The sequence below is a fragment of the Pongo pygmaeus genome, chromosome 19 (assembly GCF_028885625.2).
Source record: "Pongo pygmaeus isolate AG05252 chromosome 19, NHGRI_mPonPyg2-v2.0_pri, whole genome shotgun sequence".
NCBI classification, from domain to species: domain Eukaryota; kingdom Metazoa; phylum Chordata; class Mammalia; order Primates; family Hominidae; genus Pongo; species Pongo pygmaeus.
This window is the reverse complement of record NC_072392.2, coordinates 98,313,841-98,326,031: the sequence shown is the minus strand read 5'-3', so window position 1 is coordinate 98,326,031 and position 12,191 is coordinate 98,313,841. Positions and strand designations below refer to the sequence as shown.

Below are 12,191 nucleotides of genomic sequence, written 5' to 3'. Positions count from 1 at the left end.
CTCCTTAGCCTCCAGAGTAGCTGGGATTACAGGTGCACACCACCACACTAGTCTAATTTTTTAATATTTTATTTAGAGGTGGGGTCTTGCTATGATTCCTAGGCTGGTCTCAAACTCCTGGCCTCATTCAGCCTTTCCACTTTGGCCTCCCAAAGTGCTGGGATTACAGGTGTGAGCTGGGGGAAACACTTCTGAATTCCCTGGGTGGGAGAGTTAGATGTTTTCCATTTTGGACATTTGCAAAAGTCAAATGATGATCTTTATATCCAAGTGATTTACTATTACTTTAACAATTACATTAAATTTTGAGCAATGTATCATCCTAAATAACAAACAGAGAGAGGTTCTGTAAAGGAAAATGACATTTATTTGGGGATAGGGCATTGCAATGGGAATACGGGTGCCATAGTAAATTATGTTTGTATTCGGGGAGGTAAAGGAAGATGAAAGTTGATAAAGGAAAAATGAGGAGGATTACATAATTGTTTTGTGATAATTCTCCTTGGCTGTAAGGATCAATAACAGGGTGGCATCAGTCCAGGTTTCGACAGGCAGTTGCTGGGCAGCTGTCCTAGCAGAAAGTGTTTTTTTTTTTTTTTTAAAGGTTATGATGACCTTTGTGCAACATTGTGGGATTTGCAGAGTCTTTTGTGATAGTTTTTGTTATGAGAAACCCTCCCCTTAATGCCTTTCCCCAGCTCTGTTTTTCAGGGTTTTTGTTGTTGTTGTTGTTGTTTTTTGAGATGGAGTCTTGCTCTGTCACCCACGCTGGAGTGAAGTGGTACAATCTCGGCTTACTGCAAACTCCGCCTCCTGGGTTCAAGTGATTCTCCTGCCTCAGCCTCCTGAGTAGCTGGAATTACAGGCACACGCCACCACACCTGGCTAATTTTTGCATTTTTAGTAGAGACGGGGTTTCGCCACGTTACCCAGGTTGGTCTCGAACTCCTGACCTCAAGTGATCCACCCGCCTCGGCCTCGCAAAGTGTTGGGATTACAGCCACTGTGCCCAGCGTCCATTTTAGCTTTAAAAGAGACTTTTGCAGTTATGACTATTGGCAATAATTATTGCTGATGATGAACTGTTGGATATTAGTAACACAGACAATGAGTCAGGGTTTTGCTGCCCATAAACAACATGTTGTTACAAAGCTCATCTCATGCCACCCTCACCATAACCTCACAACTCAGGTTCTAATCATTTCTGTTCTCCATAGTAAAGCAGCCACACGGAGGCTGAACGGCTTGCCCCAGTTTGCACGGGCAGCCCTGAGTATGTTCAGCACCAGCTCTCTGTCTCCAGCCCATGCACTGTCTCACAGCACTTCCGCAGATGGTGTTGACTCTGGAAATTATTTCTGAGGCATCTGGAGCCGTAACAACATTAATGGGAGCCCAAGGTCAAAACCCATCTCCAGGGTGTGCAGCAGCGGCTTCTCCTAATGAGAGGTTGCTGAGAGTCCATGTACACAACTGGACACAAGTCCCACTCACACTGTCCTAAAGACTGAGAGCCAGTGGGAAGTGGGAAGCAAGGGTCGCTCAGGGGCTGCCCCTGCCCTTTCTTCAATCATGTTTGGAAACTACTTCCCAGTGTATTTTCTAGAAACTAGGCCCAAGGATGGAAATTGGGTTTACAGAGCAACAAGTGACCTAGACTTCACTTAAAGAAAAGGTGAAGACACTGGTTTTGCTGTTGTTGAGATATATATATATATATATATTTATTTATTTATTTTTTTTTTTTGAGATGGGGTCTTGCTCTGTCGCCCAGGCTGGAGTGCAGTGGCATAATCTTGGCTCATGCAATCTCTGACTCCCAGGCTCAAGTGATTCTTGTGCCTCAGCCTCCTGAGTAGCTGTGACTACAGGTGTGCACCACCACACCCGGCTAATTTTTGTATTTTTAGTAGAGATGGGGTCTCGCCATGTTGGTTAGGCTGGTCTCGAACTCCTGGCCTCAAGTGATCCGCCTGCGTCGGCCTCCCAAAGTGCTGGGATTACAGCCATGAGCCATTAGGCCTGGCCTAGTGTGTTCCAATAAATATAGATGTGAGCGAATGTCTGTGTACCTGGTGTGTGTATAAATGTGGGGGAAGTATGTACAGTACATGCACACAGGCCCTATCTCCTGCCACTGAGGGCCTGGGGACAGTGACACTCCAGCATCAATGAGGACCCCAGCACCCAAGTCATAACTTCTAAATTCTATTTTCCACTAACAGAAACAGGGCTCCCCGAGAAATGTCTGATTCTAAGGCTGGGCAGTCCATGGCAGAAATCAAGAAAACCCTCAAAGAAGGATGGAGGTGCATCCCACCACACAAAAGCTGGTTTAAATGGGCCCTCACTAGCCAAATTGAGCATCAAAATACATAATGACAGTAATGGGTTATAACCCAGTCAATCACATGGAGAGCCCTGAGTCTATGCAGATGTAAGAATATAAATAAACCAAGAGTTTAATGAGGAACCGACATTCATATCACTCCAAAGTGACTCCCTGTGTTTATCTCAGAATGCGGGATTGCTTGAACATTTGAAAATCAATCAATGTAATCTACCAAATTAACTAACTAAAAAGGAAAATACAGTCTTCTTAACAGACACAGAAAAGGATCTGACAAAACCCAATACCCTTTGATGATTAAAAAAAAAAAACCAACCCAACAGCATCCAACAAACCGAGAATACAAGGGAACTTCCTTAACTCGATAAAGGGCATCTGCAACACCCACAGCAAACATGGCGCTTTACAGTCAAAGACTGAATGCTTTTCCCGTAAGATCAGGGCAAGACAAGAGGTCTGCTCTCACCACTTCTATTCAACATGGTGCTGGAGGTTCTAGCCAATGTAATCAGGCAAGAAAAAGGAAGAAAAGGCAAGTTAACTGCCTTTTTTCTCAGATGAGATGATTATCTTTGTGAAAAAGCCTACAGATTCTGCAAACAAGCTAGTCTAACCAGTGAGGGACTTCAGCAATGTGGCAGAATATCAGGTGAGTATACAAAAACCAATTGTATTTCTGTATGCTAGCAACAGACAATTGGAAACCATTTATAATGGCATCAAAAATGTGAAATATTGGGCAGGAGCGATGGCTCACACCTGTAAACCCAACACTTTGGGAAGCTGAGGCAGGCAGATCATTTGAGGTTAGGAGTTCGAGACCAGCCTGGCCAACATGGTGAAACCACGTCTCTACTAAAAATACCAAATTTTAGCCTGGTGTGGTGGTGTGTGCCTGTAGTCCCAGCTACTCGGGAAGCTGAGGCAGGAGAATTGCTTGAACCCGGGAGGGAGAGGTTGCAGTGAGCCAAGATCATGCCGCTGCACTCCAGCCTGGGCGACAGAGCGAGACTTCATCTCAAAAAAACAAACAAACAAAAAGAAATACTTAGGGATAAATCTGCCAAAAGTTATATAACACCTGCATACGTTGGTAAGCAAATATAAGAAGTCCTCAATAGATGGTGGGAATCTATTGCAATTTCTTTCTCATTCTAAATGGTATTCACCTTCCTATCTTAAATCAAAAAAGAAAAAAGCCTTTCCACAAAATCTTCATTAAGTATAAAGGAGTAAAAGGTCGCTTCACAGTGGAGAATCTTGGTGCTTTTAAATTTGGTGACTGAAGTGAACATCACCAGGAATGGTGGAAGCTGGAATCCTGCGTCCCTGGTGGGACGCACTGAGAGCCCCACATCGCTTCCATGATAGTCCCACCAAAGCCTCATGACCCTAACCCCATCATGAGGAAACACCGGGCAAATCCAGGCTGAGGGACACTCTACAAGACAGCTGGCCTATGACCTTTGCAAGGGTCAAGGTTATCAAGGAAAGATTGAGGAGACTACAGAAATATGAGCGCTCAAGGCAACATTTGATTCGGAACTGAATCTCTTTGCTACAAAAGATGTTATTGGGACATTTGGTGAACCCTAACTGAGGCCTGAGCGTTTCTTGGAAATGGAGCAAGGCAATTTCCAGAATTTTTTTTTTTTTTTTTTTTGAGACAGAGTCTCGCTCTGTCGCCCATGCAGGAGTGCAGTGGTGCAATCTCGACTCACTGCAACCCTCGCCTCTCCAGTTCAAGTGATTCTCCTGCCTCAGCCTCCCGAGTAGCTGGGATTACAGGCGTGCACCACCACGCCCGGCCTAATTTCCAAATTTTGATGGTTGTGCCGCAGCTGTTTGTGGGAAACAAACAGAAGCATTCGAAGGCTTTGGTGATCAGATCCGGAACTCACTCTCCAATGTTTAAGAAAATAAAAGATCCTTTTTATTGTACTTCATTTTTTTCTGTAACTTTGTGATTGTTTAAAGAAAATTAATGAAGAAATATAAGAATGCAGCTATTGTCCTTGTTATCATCTAGAACTGCACTATTCATTATGGCAGCCACTGGCAACAGGTGGCTATTTAAATGGAAATTAGAACCTTAAACAGTCAAAAGCTCCATTCCTCTAGCTCGCTAGTCGCATTTGGAGAGCTCTCTGTAGCCACATGTGACTGATGGACCATATTGGACAATGCTGCTCTGGAAGCCTGGAAACTCAGATGCCCTTACGTAGATGGCGGCTATGGAGGCCCCCAGCCTTGGGCTTGGGAACACTGAAGCAGAGTCCAGGATCTCTCAGCATTCGACCGTGAATCCTGAGCCCTAAGCTTGCTAAGAAATTTCTTTTCTTTTTTCTTTTTTTGAGACAAGGTCTCACTCTGTTGCCCAGGCTGGAGTGCAATGGTGTGATCTTGGCTCACTGCAGCCTCCGCCTCCTGGGTTCAAGCAATTCTCCCACCTCAGCCTCCTGAGTAGCTGGGACTACAGGCGTGCGCCACCACGCCCGGCTCATTTTTGCATATTTAGTAGAGACAGGATTTCACCACGTTGGCCAGGCTGGTCTCGAACTCCTGACCTCAGGTGATCCATCCACCTTTGCCTCCCAAAGTGCTGGGATTACATACAGGCATGAGCCACTGCACCCAGCTTTGCTAAGACATTTCTAACAGGGATTGCGATTTGTATTTATAATGTATCCCCAAGTTCCTCACATAGGGTGACAAACCCCGTGGGCCGTGCGACACCGGCACAAAACAGAAGTCAGAGCTACTCACCAATCTTCCCACTGCTGGCCCAGAGGTGACTTGGCCCATTTGCTCCGACGGGCCTAAGACTCCGTGGGATGGCTCCAGGGAGGTGACCCTCCCTTCTCTGGATTCTGGTGGACCGGTGGCCTCTTGCTGGGAGCCTTCGAGACCAGCTTCCCCGCTAGCACTATCGTACGCCTCCTCTCCAGGCAGTTCCTGAGGAGGACTGAAATATGGGTAAGTCATATCTGTAGCACTGGTTTGCCCTTCGGGGGATGAAGTTTCTTTATAGTAATATTCCTCTTCGCTTTCAGCATCTCCATAGGACACAGCCTCCTCTTCCCCTTCCACTGCAGCTTCCCCTTCTGTCTCGACCTCCCCCTCTTCAATTGCAGCTTCCGCTTGGGTTGTGACTTCTTCAGGATGCTCTGTGCTACCAACAGCTTCTTCACCTTTCTGGCCATCAACCTTCTCTGGTGGTGACACCTGTAAAGGTGTGGCAGGAAAAAAATCAGGAAACAAAGTATAAAGGACCTTGTGAGGTTTTATTCTTTATTGTGTAATTATATCAATGGGAAAACTGAATTTATACCCTTCTCAGCATCACTAAAAGATCATGTTTCACTTTGGGAGGCCGAGGCAGGCAGATCACGAGGTCAGGAGATCGAGACCATCGTGACCAACATGGTGAAACCCCGTCTCTACTAAAAATACAAAAATTAGCTGGGTGTGGTGGTGCACACCTGTAATCCCAGCTACTCAGGAGGCTGGGGCAGGAGAATTGCTTGAACTCGGAAGGCAGAGGTTGCAGTGAGCCGAGATTGTGCCACTGCACTTCAGCCTGGAGACAGAGTAAGACTCTGTCTCAAAAAGAAAAAAAAAAATCATGTTTCATGCTTCAGTTTATCTGTTATTTCTTTTTTAATTTTTTTTGTGACAGGGTCTCACTTTGCTGCCCAGGCTGGAGTGCAGTGGCGTGATCTCGGCTCACTGCAACCTCCACCTCCTGGGTTCAAGCGATTCTCCTGCTTCAGCCTCCCAAGTAGCTGGGACTACAGGTGTGTACCACCACGCCCAGTTAATTTTTCCATTTTTAGTAGGGATAGGGTTTCACCATGTTGGCCAGGCTGGTCTTGAACACCTGGCCTCAAGCGATCCATCCGCCTCAGCCTCCCAAAGTGCTGGGACTACAGGCGTGAGCCACCATGTCCGGCCCTCTCTGCTTTTCGTAATCATTTTTGCATCCTTCGTTACAGGAAATGAGTTCTGAAAAACTCAGGGCAACCCAAAGTTGGACATCCTTCGCACCCCTGACTAATCGCTGACACTGTAGAACGGGGTAGGAAGAAAATGAGTCTCTCTTCAACTGAATTGAGTTTGTTCCGGTGCAAGATAATGCCATCATACAGTATACTTGACCAAGTCCTAATTCTCTTTATTTATTTATTTTTAATTTTATTTTATTTATCTATTTTTTGAGATGGAGTCTCACTCTGTCGCCAGGCTGAGTGCAGTAGCACAATCTCGGCTCACTGCAACCTCCATCTCCCAGGTTCGAGCCATTCTCCTGCCTCAGCCTCCTGAGTAGCTGGGACTACAGGCGTGAATCACCATGCCTGGCTAATTTTTGCATTTTTAGTAGAGACAGGGTTTCACCATGTTGGCCAGGATAGTCTCGATCTTTTGACCTCGTGATCTGCCTGCCTTGGCCTCCCAAAGTGCTGGAATTACAGGTGTGAGTCACCGTGCCCGGCCTATTTATTTATTTTTGAGACAGAGTTTCACTCGTCACCCAGGCTGGAGTGCAATGGTGTGATCTTGGCTCACTGCAACCTCTGCCTCCCGAGTTCAAGCCATTCTCCTGCCTCAGCCTCCCGAGTAGCTGGGACTACAGGTGCGCACCACCACGCCTGGCTAATTTTTATATTTTTAGTAGAGATGGGGTTTTGCCATGTTGGCCAGGCTTGTCTGGAACTCCTAACCTTATGTGATCCACCTGCCTTGGCCTCCCAAAGTGTTGGGATTACAGGCGTGAGCCACCGCGCCTGTCCTCTGATTCTCTTTAATTCCTAGTAAATATAAGCCCGGAATAACTTCCCATAGGGAATTTTACCATGTGGCTTTCATTATTCCCTTCCTTCTCTCCCTCAGAAGCCGATCCATCTTCCGGATGAGACCTGGTTTTAGAGAAACAATTGAACAGTTTCAAGCAACAGTTTTCTTTTTCTTGGCCCTTATCCCTTCCTGAATTCTGCATATCTGTTTACTTGTTACTTCTCTGCCACCCCCAGGCTGTTGTCACGACTTTGTCCTGTTTGTCAGGAACCATAGCACTATATCATGCCTGTCAGGTGGCAGAGGTGCCACAAAAGCAAAGCTCCATGAATGAATGAAAAATATAATTATTAAAACATCGAAGGAACAGCAGGATTAGATCACCCCAGAAAAGTCACCTCAAATATAACTCGTGTCTGGGACAAAACTGGGGAAAAGAAATACAACGTAGAGAAAGTAGCACGATCAGAGTAAGTGTTCTAGGGACTCTGAGTTTCTCCACGATTTACGTAGCACAAGAATGCCGTGGTATATATATATCTCTCTTTTTTAAAAAATTAAAGATTCAAGCTATTTTTATCTGTCAAAGGAATATAGATATGTTCAAAGAGACAGACAGTGACAGTTCCCTGTGATCTTCCCTTTCCTTCCCAAGATAATCATTGGTAACATTTAGGACTACATTCTTTCAACATTTTTCTATGCTTTAAACACACACACACACACACACACACACACACACACACACATACTTGGCTCACTGCAACCTCTGCCTCCCGAGTTCAACACACACACACACACACACACACTGAATTAGAGATCATAGTATACCTACCCTTTTACATTTATGCCTATCGTTTTATTAATAATACCTTCAGTCTTTCCATATCAATACATACAGACCCACCTTAAAAAAAAATGAAACAATACCGATGTGTCTAAGGTAAAAAGGCCAAAGTCTTTCCAATCGTTTCTATCCTTTTCAACAGAGCCTAAGCGAGCAGAGGCCCTGTGGCAGGGATCTTCACCCAGCCGCCCTCCCTGTGCGCGCTCAGTGCTTCCACCCAGGCCCCAGGACGGTGACCGCGGTCCATCGCGGGGCCGCCTAACCGCAGGGACCCCTCCCATCGCGGGTCACCCCCAAGCCTGCGAGAGGGGATCTGTCCTTGCAGGAGGGAGGCACGGGGCAGGGCTGGTCTCCGGCCACAGCGAGTGGCCCCGGCGCAAGGTCAGGGGCGGCATCCGACAGCCCCGCGCCCTGCAGAGCCCTCTACTCTTAGGAGGACTGCGCGCAGGGACCGCCACGGAGAGTGGTTGCCATGGTGACTGCAGAGTGAGCGGTCCCGGGTTTTAGAGGGAGTCGCGCACTTGGAGTAGGGGAAAGAGGGAGGCCGAGAGAGGACAAAGGGACAGGAGGGGAGAAGTGAGAAGGGTTGGCGGGCGGGGGGCGGGGGGGTGTGAGGGGCTGAACGCAGTGGATGGGAAAGGCCAGCAAAATGGCGAGAGAAGGGACACAGGCGAGAGGAAGGGGGAGTGGAGGCGAAGGGGCGAGGCAGGGGCCGACGCGGGGGCCACCTGTCGCGATGAACGGAGAGCGCGGCCTGGCGACTCCAAGACCCGCTGCCCCTCGGCCCGGCTTACCGGCCCGCCGCGCCGCCCGCTTCCGCCATCTCCCGTTGCTAGGCGACGCTGTCAACATCCGGCGGGGCCGGGACCACGCGCGCGGCGAGGGCGGGGGCCGCCGGGGGCGGCGCGGCCTTTGTGCCATCTCCACGCACGCAGAGGCGCGCGCCATCTCGACGTGTCATCCCTTAGACTGTAATGATTAGAGCACGACCATGCTTTTCCTTTATCGCTCTCTGCGCCCATGTCCCGCCTCGGCTGCACTCAATTTTTGTAAAGCGACAGCGGCGTCAGCGTGTGCCCAGCGGGCGGCTCGAGGTCCCAAAGGGACCTGCGGGGCACCTGGGGACCCCGGACTGCTAAGCGCCCGGGAATGGCAGGCGGGCTGGGGGCACCGGGGACCGGGGACCCCGCGCATGGCGAGCGCTTTTCCATCTCCTGCCCTAGGGGGCTCTGGTGCCCTTCTCCAGGGGTCCTACGGAGACTTCTAGGGAAGCTTGGACGCCCAGGGGTCTTCCGGAGCGTGTCTTCCCTTCCTAACCCGAAATAGGAGAAATCTCCCTGCAGAGGGCGGTAGCGGAGGGCCAGCGCGCACGCGGAGCGTCCGAGGAGCCCTGCCTTTCCCTCGGGGGCGCCGGGCTCGGGTCGGGGCACAGTCCCCGAGGCCGGGGCGCGGCGAGGCCTGAGGGAGGGCAAGCAGGGGACTAGGGGCTTGGGCCCAGGGCTGGGCCAGAAGGCGGGCGGGGAGCCCGGCCGGGGAGCCCGGCCGGGGCAGGCGGGGGCCGGGCCGGGGGCGGGCCTGGGGGCGGGCCGGGGGCCGGGCCTCCCCGCCCGTCCCCGCCCCGCCGCGCCTCACTGGCGGCGGCAGCGGCGGAGGCGACGGTGGCGGCTCTCCGAGGCGGCGCGAATCCGGCCCCCGCAGCGGGACCCGGGTGGGTATCGGGGCCCGGACGGGGCCGCGGGGGCGGGGTCCGAGGAGTCCACCGCGCACCGAGCAGCGCCCCCTCGGCGGAGCTGGGGCGGGGGCGCGCGGGGCGCGTGGGGCGCGTGGGCCTGCAGCCGCGGGACCGGGGAGGGGTCGGGGTCCGTCCGCCGTCCTCGGGGTGCAGGGCGCCAGTAGGAGCGGGAGCGTTGTGGGAGGACCCGGATCACGGAGGGGCACCGGGGGACTTTTCCCCGCGGCGAGTGAGGGCGCCCCGGGCCCGGAATGGGCCTAATTCGGGGAGACTGGTCCCCGCCTGTCTGGAGCGGTGGACCGGGGAACTTGCGGTCTTTGTCTGGCTGAATCGGCGGAGCAGACGTATGAGAACTTGTGGGGTGCCGGCGCGCGCCCACACAGCCTCCAAAGTGTGCGTCCCCCCAGCGGCGCGCGCTCAGCTTTCCTGGCCTGTCGGGCTTGGTGGTCTGGGCTGTTTAAGATCCGCGTGTCGGGATACTCACTTCCGTTCCGCCTGGGCTCCCTTGTTCTTTCCTTTGGAAAAAAAAAAAAAAAAGAAAAAGAACCAAAGGAAGGAAAGAAAAAAAGGAAAGGCAACTGAATATTGCTAAACATAACCTAGGGGATCCTGCCGGAAGCCGCTGAATCCTGAAATCCAGTGATTCCCACACTCGGAAGCTGGTGTCGTATGTTGTTCAGATTTGATTCAGAAATAGGAAATGAATAGAAAATACGTAACAAAAGTTAGTCTCGCCTTCCTTATGGTGAAGTTGGTTTTACTCTCTGGGTCAAGTTCAAATGAGAAGCTGGGCTGATTGGCCAGCCTATGCGACTTGATCCTAAAGATCTGCTTTCTTTTCTACCAGAAGGCTCCTAATTCTTTTATCTGGAATAAAAAGGGAACTCAGTCTTAAAGATGCTCACTTGAGGCGGCATATTGCCAGAGGGTGGGCGCAAAGACTGGGGGCTGGAGATTCCATTCCAAATCTGTGATTGATCAGAACACTTTTTCAAATCCATGCCTCAGTTTTAGAAAATCCTCATTAGAAACGTTAACAGTAAAATTGGTGAATACTAAACACTTTTAAGAACCATGAAAGCTTTTGTAAATAAAGAATAAAGCGAGGAGTAACTTTTAGTATTAACTACAAAGTTCATTAATGGCTGTTGTTTGCATCCTGGGTGTGGTTATTGTGCGCATATTTTTTTGTAAGGGGCATGTTTATGGTGAGACTATGGCTAAAGAAAGTTTTTATGGCTGGGCACTGTGGCTCATGGCTGTAATCACAGCACTTTGGGAGGAGGAGGCGAGCGGATCACCTGAGGTCAGGCGTTCGAGACCAGCCTGGCCAACATGGTGAAACCCCCATCTTTACTAAAAATACAAAAATTAGCCCGGTGTGGTGGTTTGAGCTTGTAATCCCAGTACTCAGGAGGCTGAGACAGGAGAATCTCTTGAACTCAGGAGGCGAAGGTTGCAGTGAGCCAAGATGTACAACTGCACCCCAGCCCGGGTGATAGAGCAAGACTCTGTCTCAAAAAAAAAAGGAAAAAAAAAAAGAAAGTTTTTATCTGTGGAATTATTTAATCCTCTAGCAATTTTGGTGATTGCGTTAGTAGTTCCTAATTATCACGCATGAATTCACTTAACCCACAAAACAAGCTCATGAAGTCAGGCCTGCGGTTATGCCCATTTACAGATGGGAACACTGACGCTTAGAGAAGTAACTTCCCAAGTTTACGCAGTTAGGAGTGAGAGAACTAGGCCTTAGGCCCAGGACGTCCCAGCTCCAGAAAACCGTTGTACCACTTTGCCCTCTGTCTTATAGAGGGTGCCCACCATTCATATACAAACATTCTGCCAAGTGGTTCATAACAGTGCAAGGAAGTGGGACTAATCCCATGTCACCACTAGCTGCTAATCTCAGTTCACTTCAGTCCGGAAAGCATCCCCCAGTCTTCAGGATAAAGGCATTGAGTTTGCAGAACCTACTTACAATTGCACTGGTCTCTGTCCACAGTTTTGGGTAGTAAGGTGCAGTGGTTAAGAACATGGCATAGAAAGATGGCCTGCTGGCTTCAAATACAAATCCTGGACTGGGCATAGTAGCTCACACTTATAATCCTGTATTTTGGGAGAATCACTTGAGCCCAGAAGTTCAAGACCACCTTGGGCAACCTAGAGAGACCTTATCTCTACAAAAAATGAACAAATTAGCTGGACATGCTGGTGGGTACCTATGGTCCCAGCTACTTGGGTGGCTGAGGTGGGAGGATAGCTTGAGCCCGGGAGGTCAGGGCTGCAGTGAGCCATGACCAGCCTCTGCGTTCTAGCCTGGGTGACAGAGTGAGACTCTGCTTAAAAAAAAAAACCTAAAAAACCCAAACAAACAACAACAAAAAACAAAACAAACAACAACAAAAAAACCCACCTCCTCTGGCACGTAGTTAATTTTTCAGTGCCTTGATTTCCCCATCTATACTACT

General features: G+C 49.7%; 2 protein-coding genes across 9 annotated transcripts in view; one reads left to right on the top strand and one right to left on the bottom strand.

The window, feature by feature from the left end:
- The window catches only part of CCDC40 (coiled-coil domain 40 molecular ruler complex subunit), a 67,510-nt gene extending 58,095 nt beyond the window's left edge, over window positions 1-9,415 (bottom strand). Inside the window, exons 1-3 of one of the 2 annotated variants that reach the window (XM_054456585.2) lie at window positions 8,786-9,415; window positions 7,203-7,266; window positions 5,117-5,575 (exon numbers count right to left, since the gene is read on the bottom strand). In XM_054456585.2, the coding sequence (XP_054312560.2) occupies window positions 5,117-5,575; window positions 7,203-7,266; window positions 8,786-8,814 (552 nt within the window). In that variant the 5' untranslated portion in view covers window positions 8,815-9,415. Of the gene's footprint in view, window positions 1-5,116; window positions 5,576-7,202; window positions 7,267-8,051 lie in introns of both variants that reach the window. The other variant, XM_054456583.2, reaches the window with a different exon arrangement.
- A 181-nt stretch (window positions 9,416-9,596) lies between these two features.
- TBC1D16 (TBC1 domain family member 16) overlaps window positions 9,597-12,191 on the top strand; it is a 101,482-nt gene continuing 98,887 nt past the window's right edge. For 5 of the 7 annotated variants that reach the window (XM_063656898.1, XM_054456578.2, XM_063656899.1 and 2 more), the window contains exon 1: window positions 9,604-9,699. The gene's annotated coding sequence lies outside the window, so the exon portion shown is untranslated. Of the gene's footprint in view, window positions 9,700-12,191 lie in introns of all 7 variants that reach the window. The other 2 variants (XM_054456576.2, XM_054456577.2) reach the window with 2 other exon arrangements.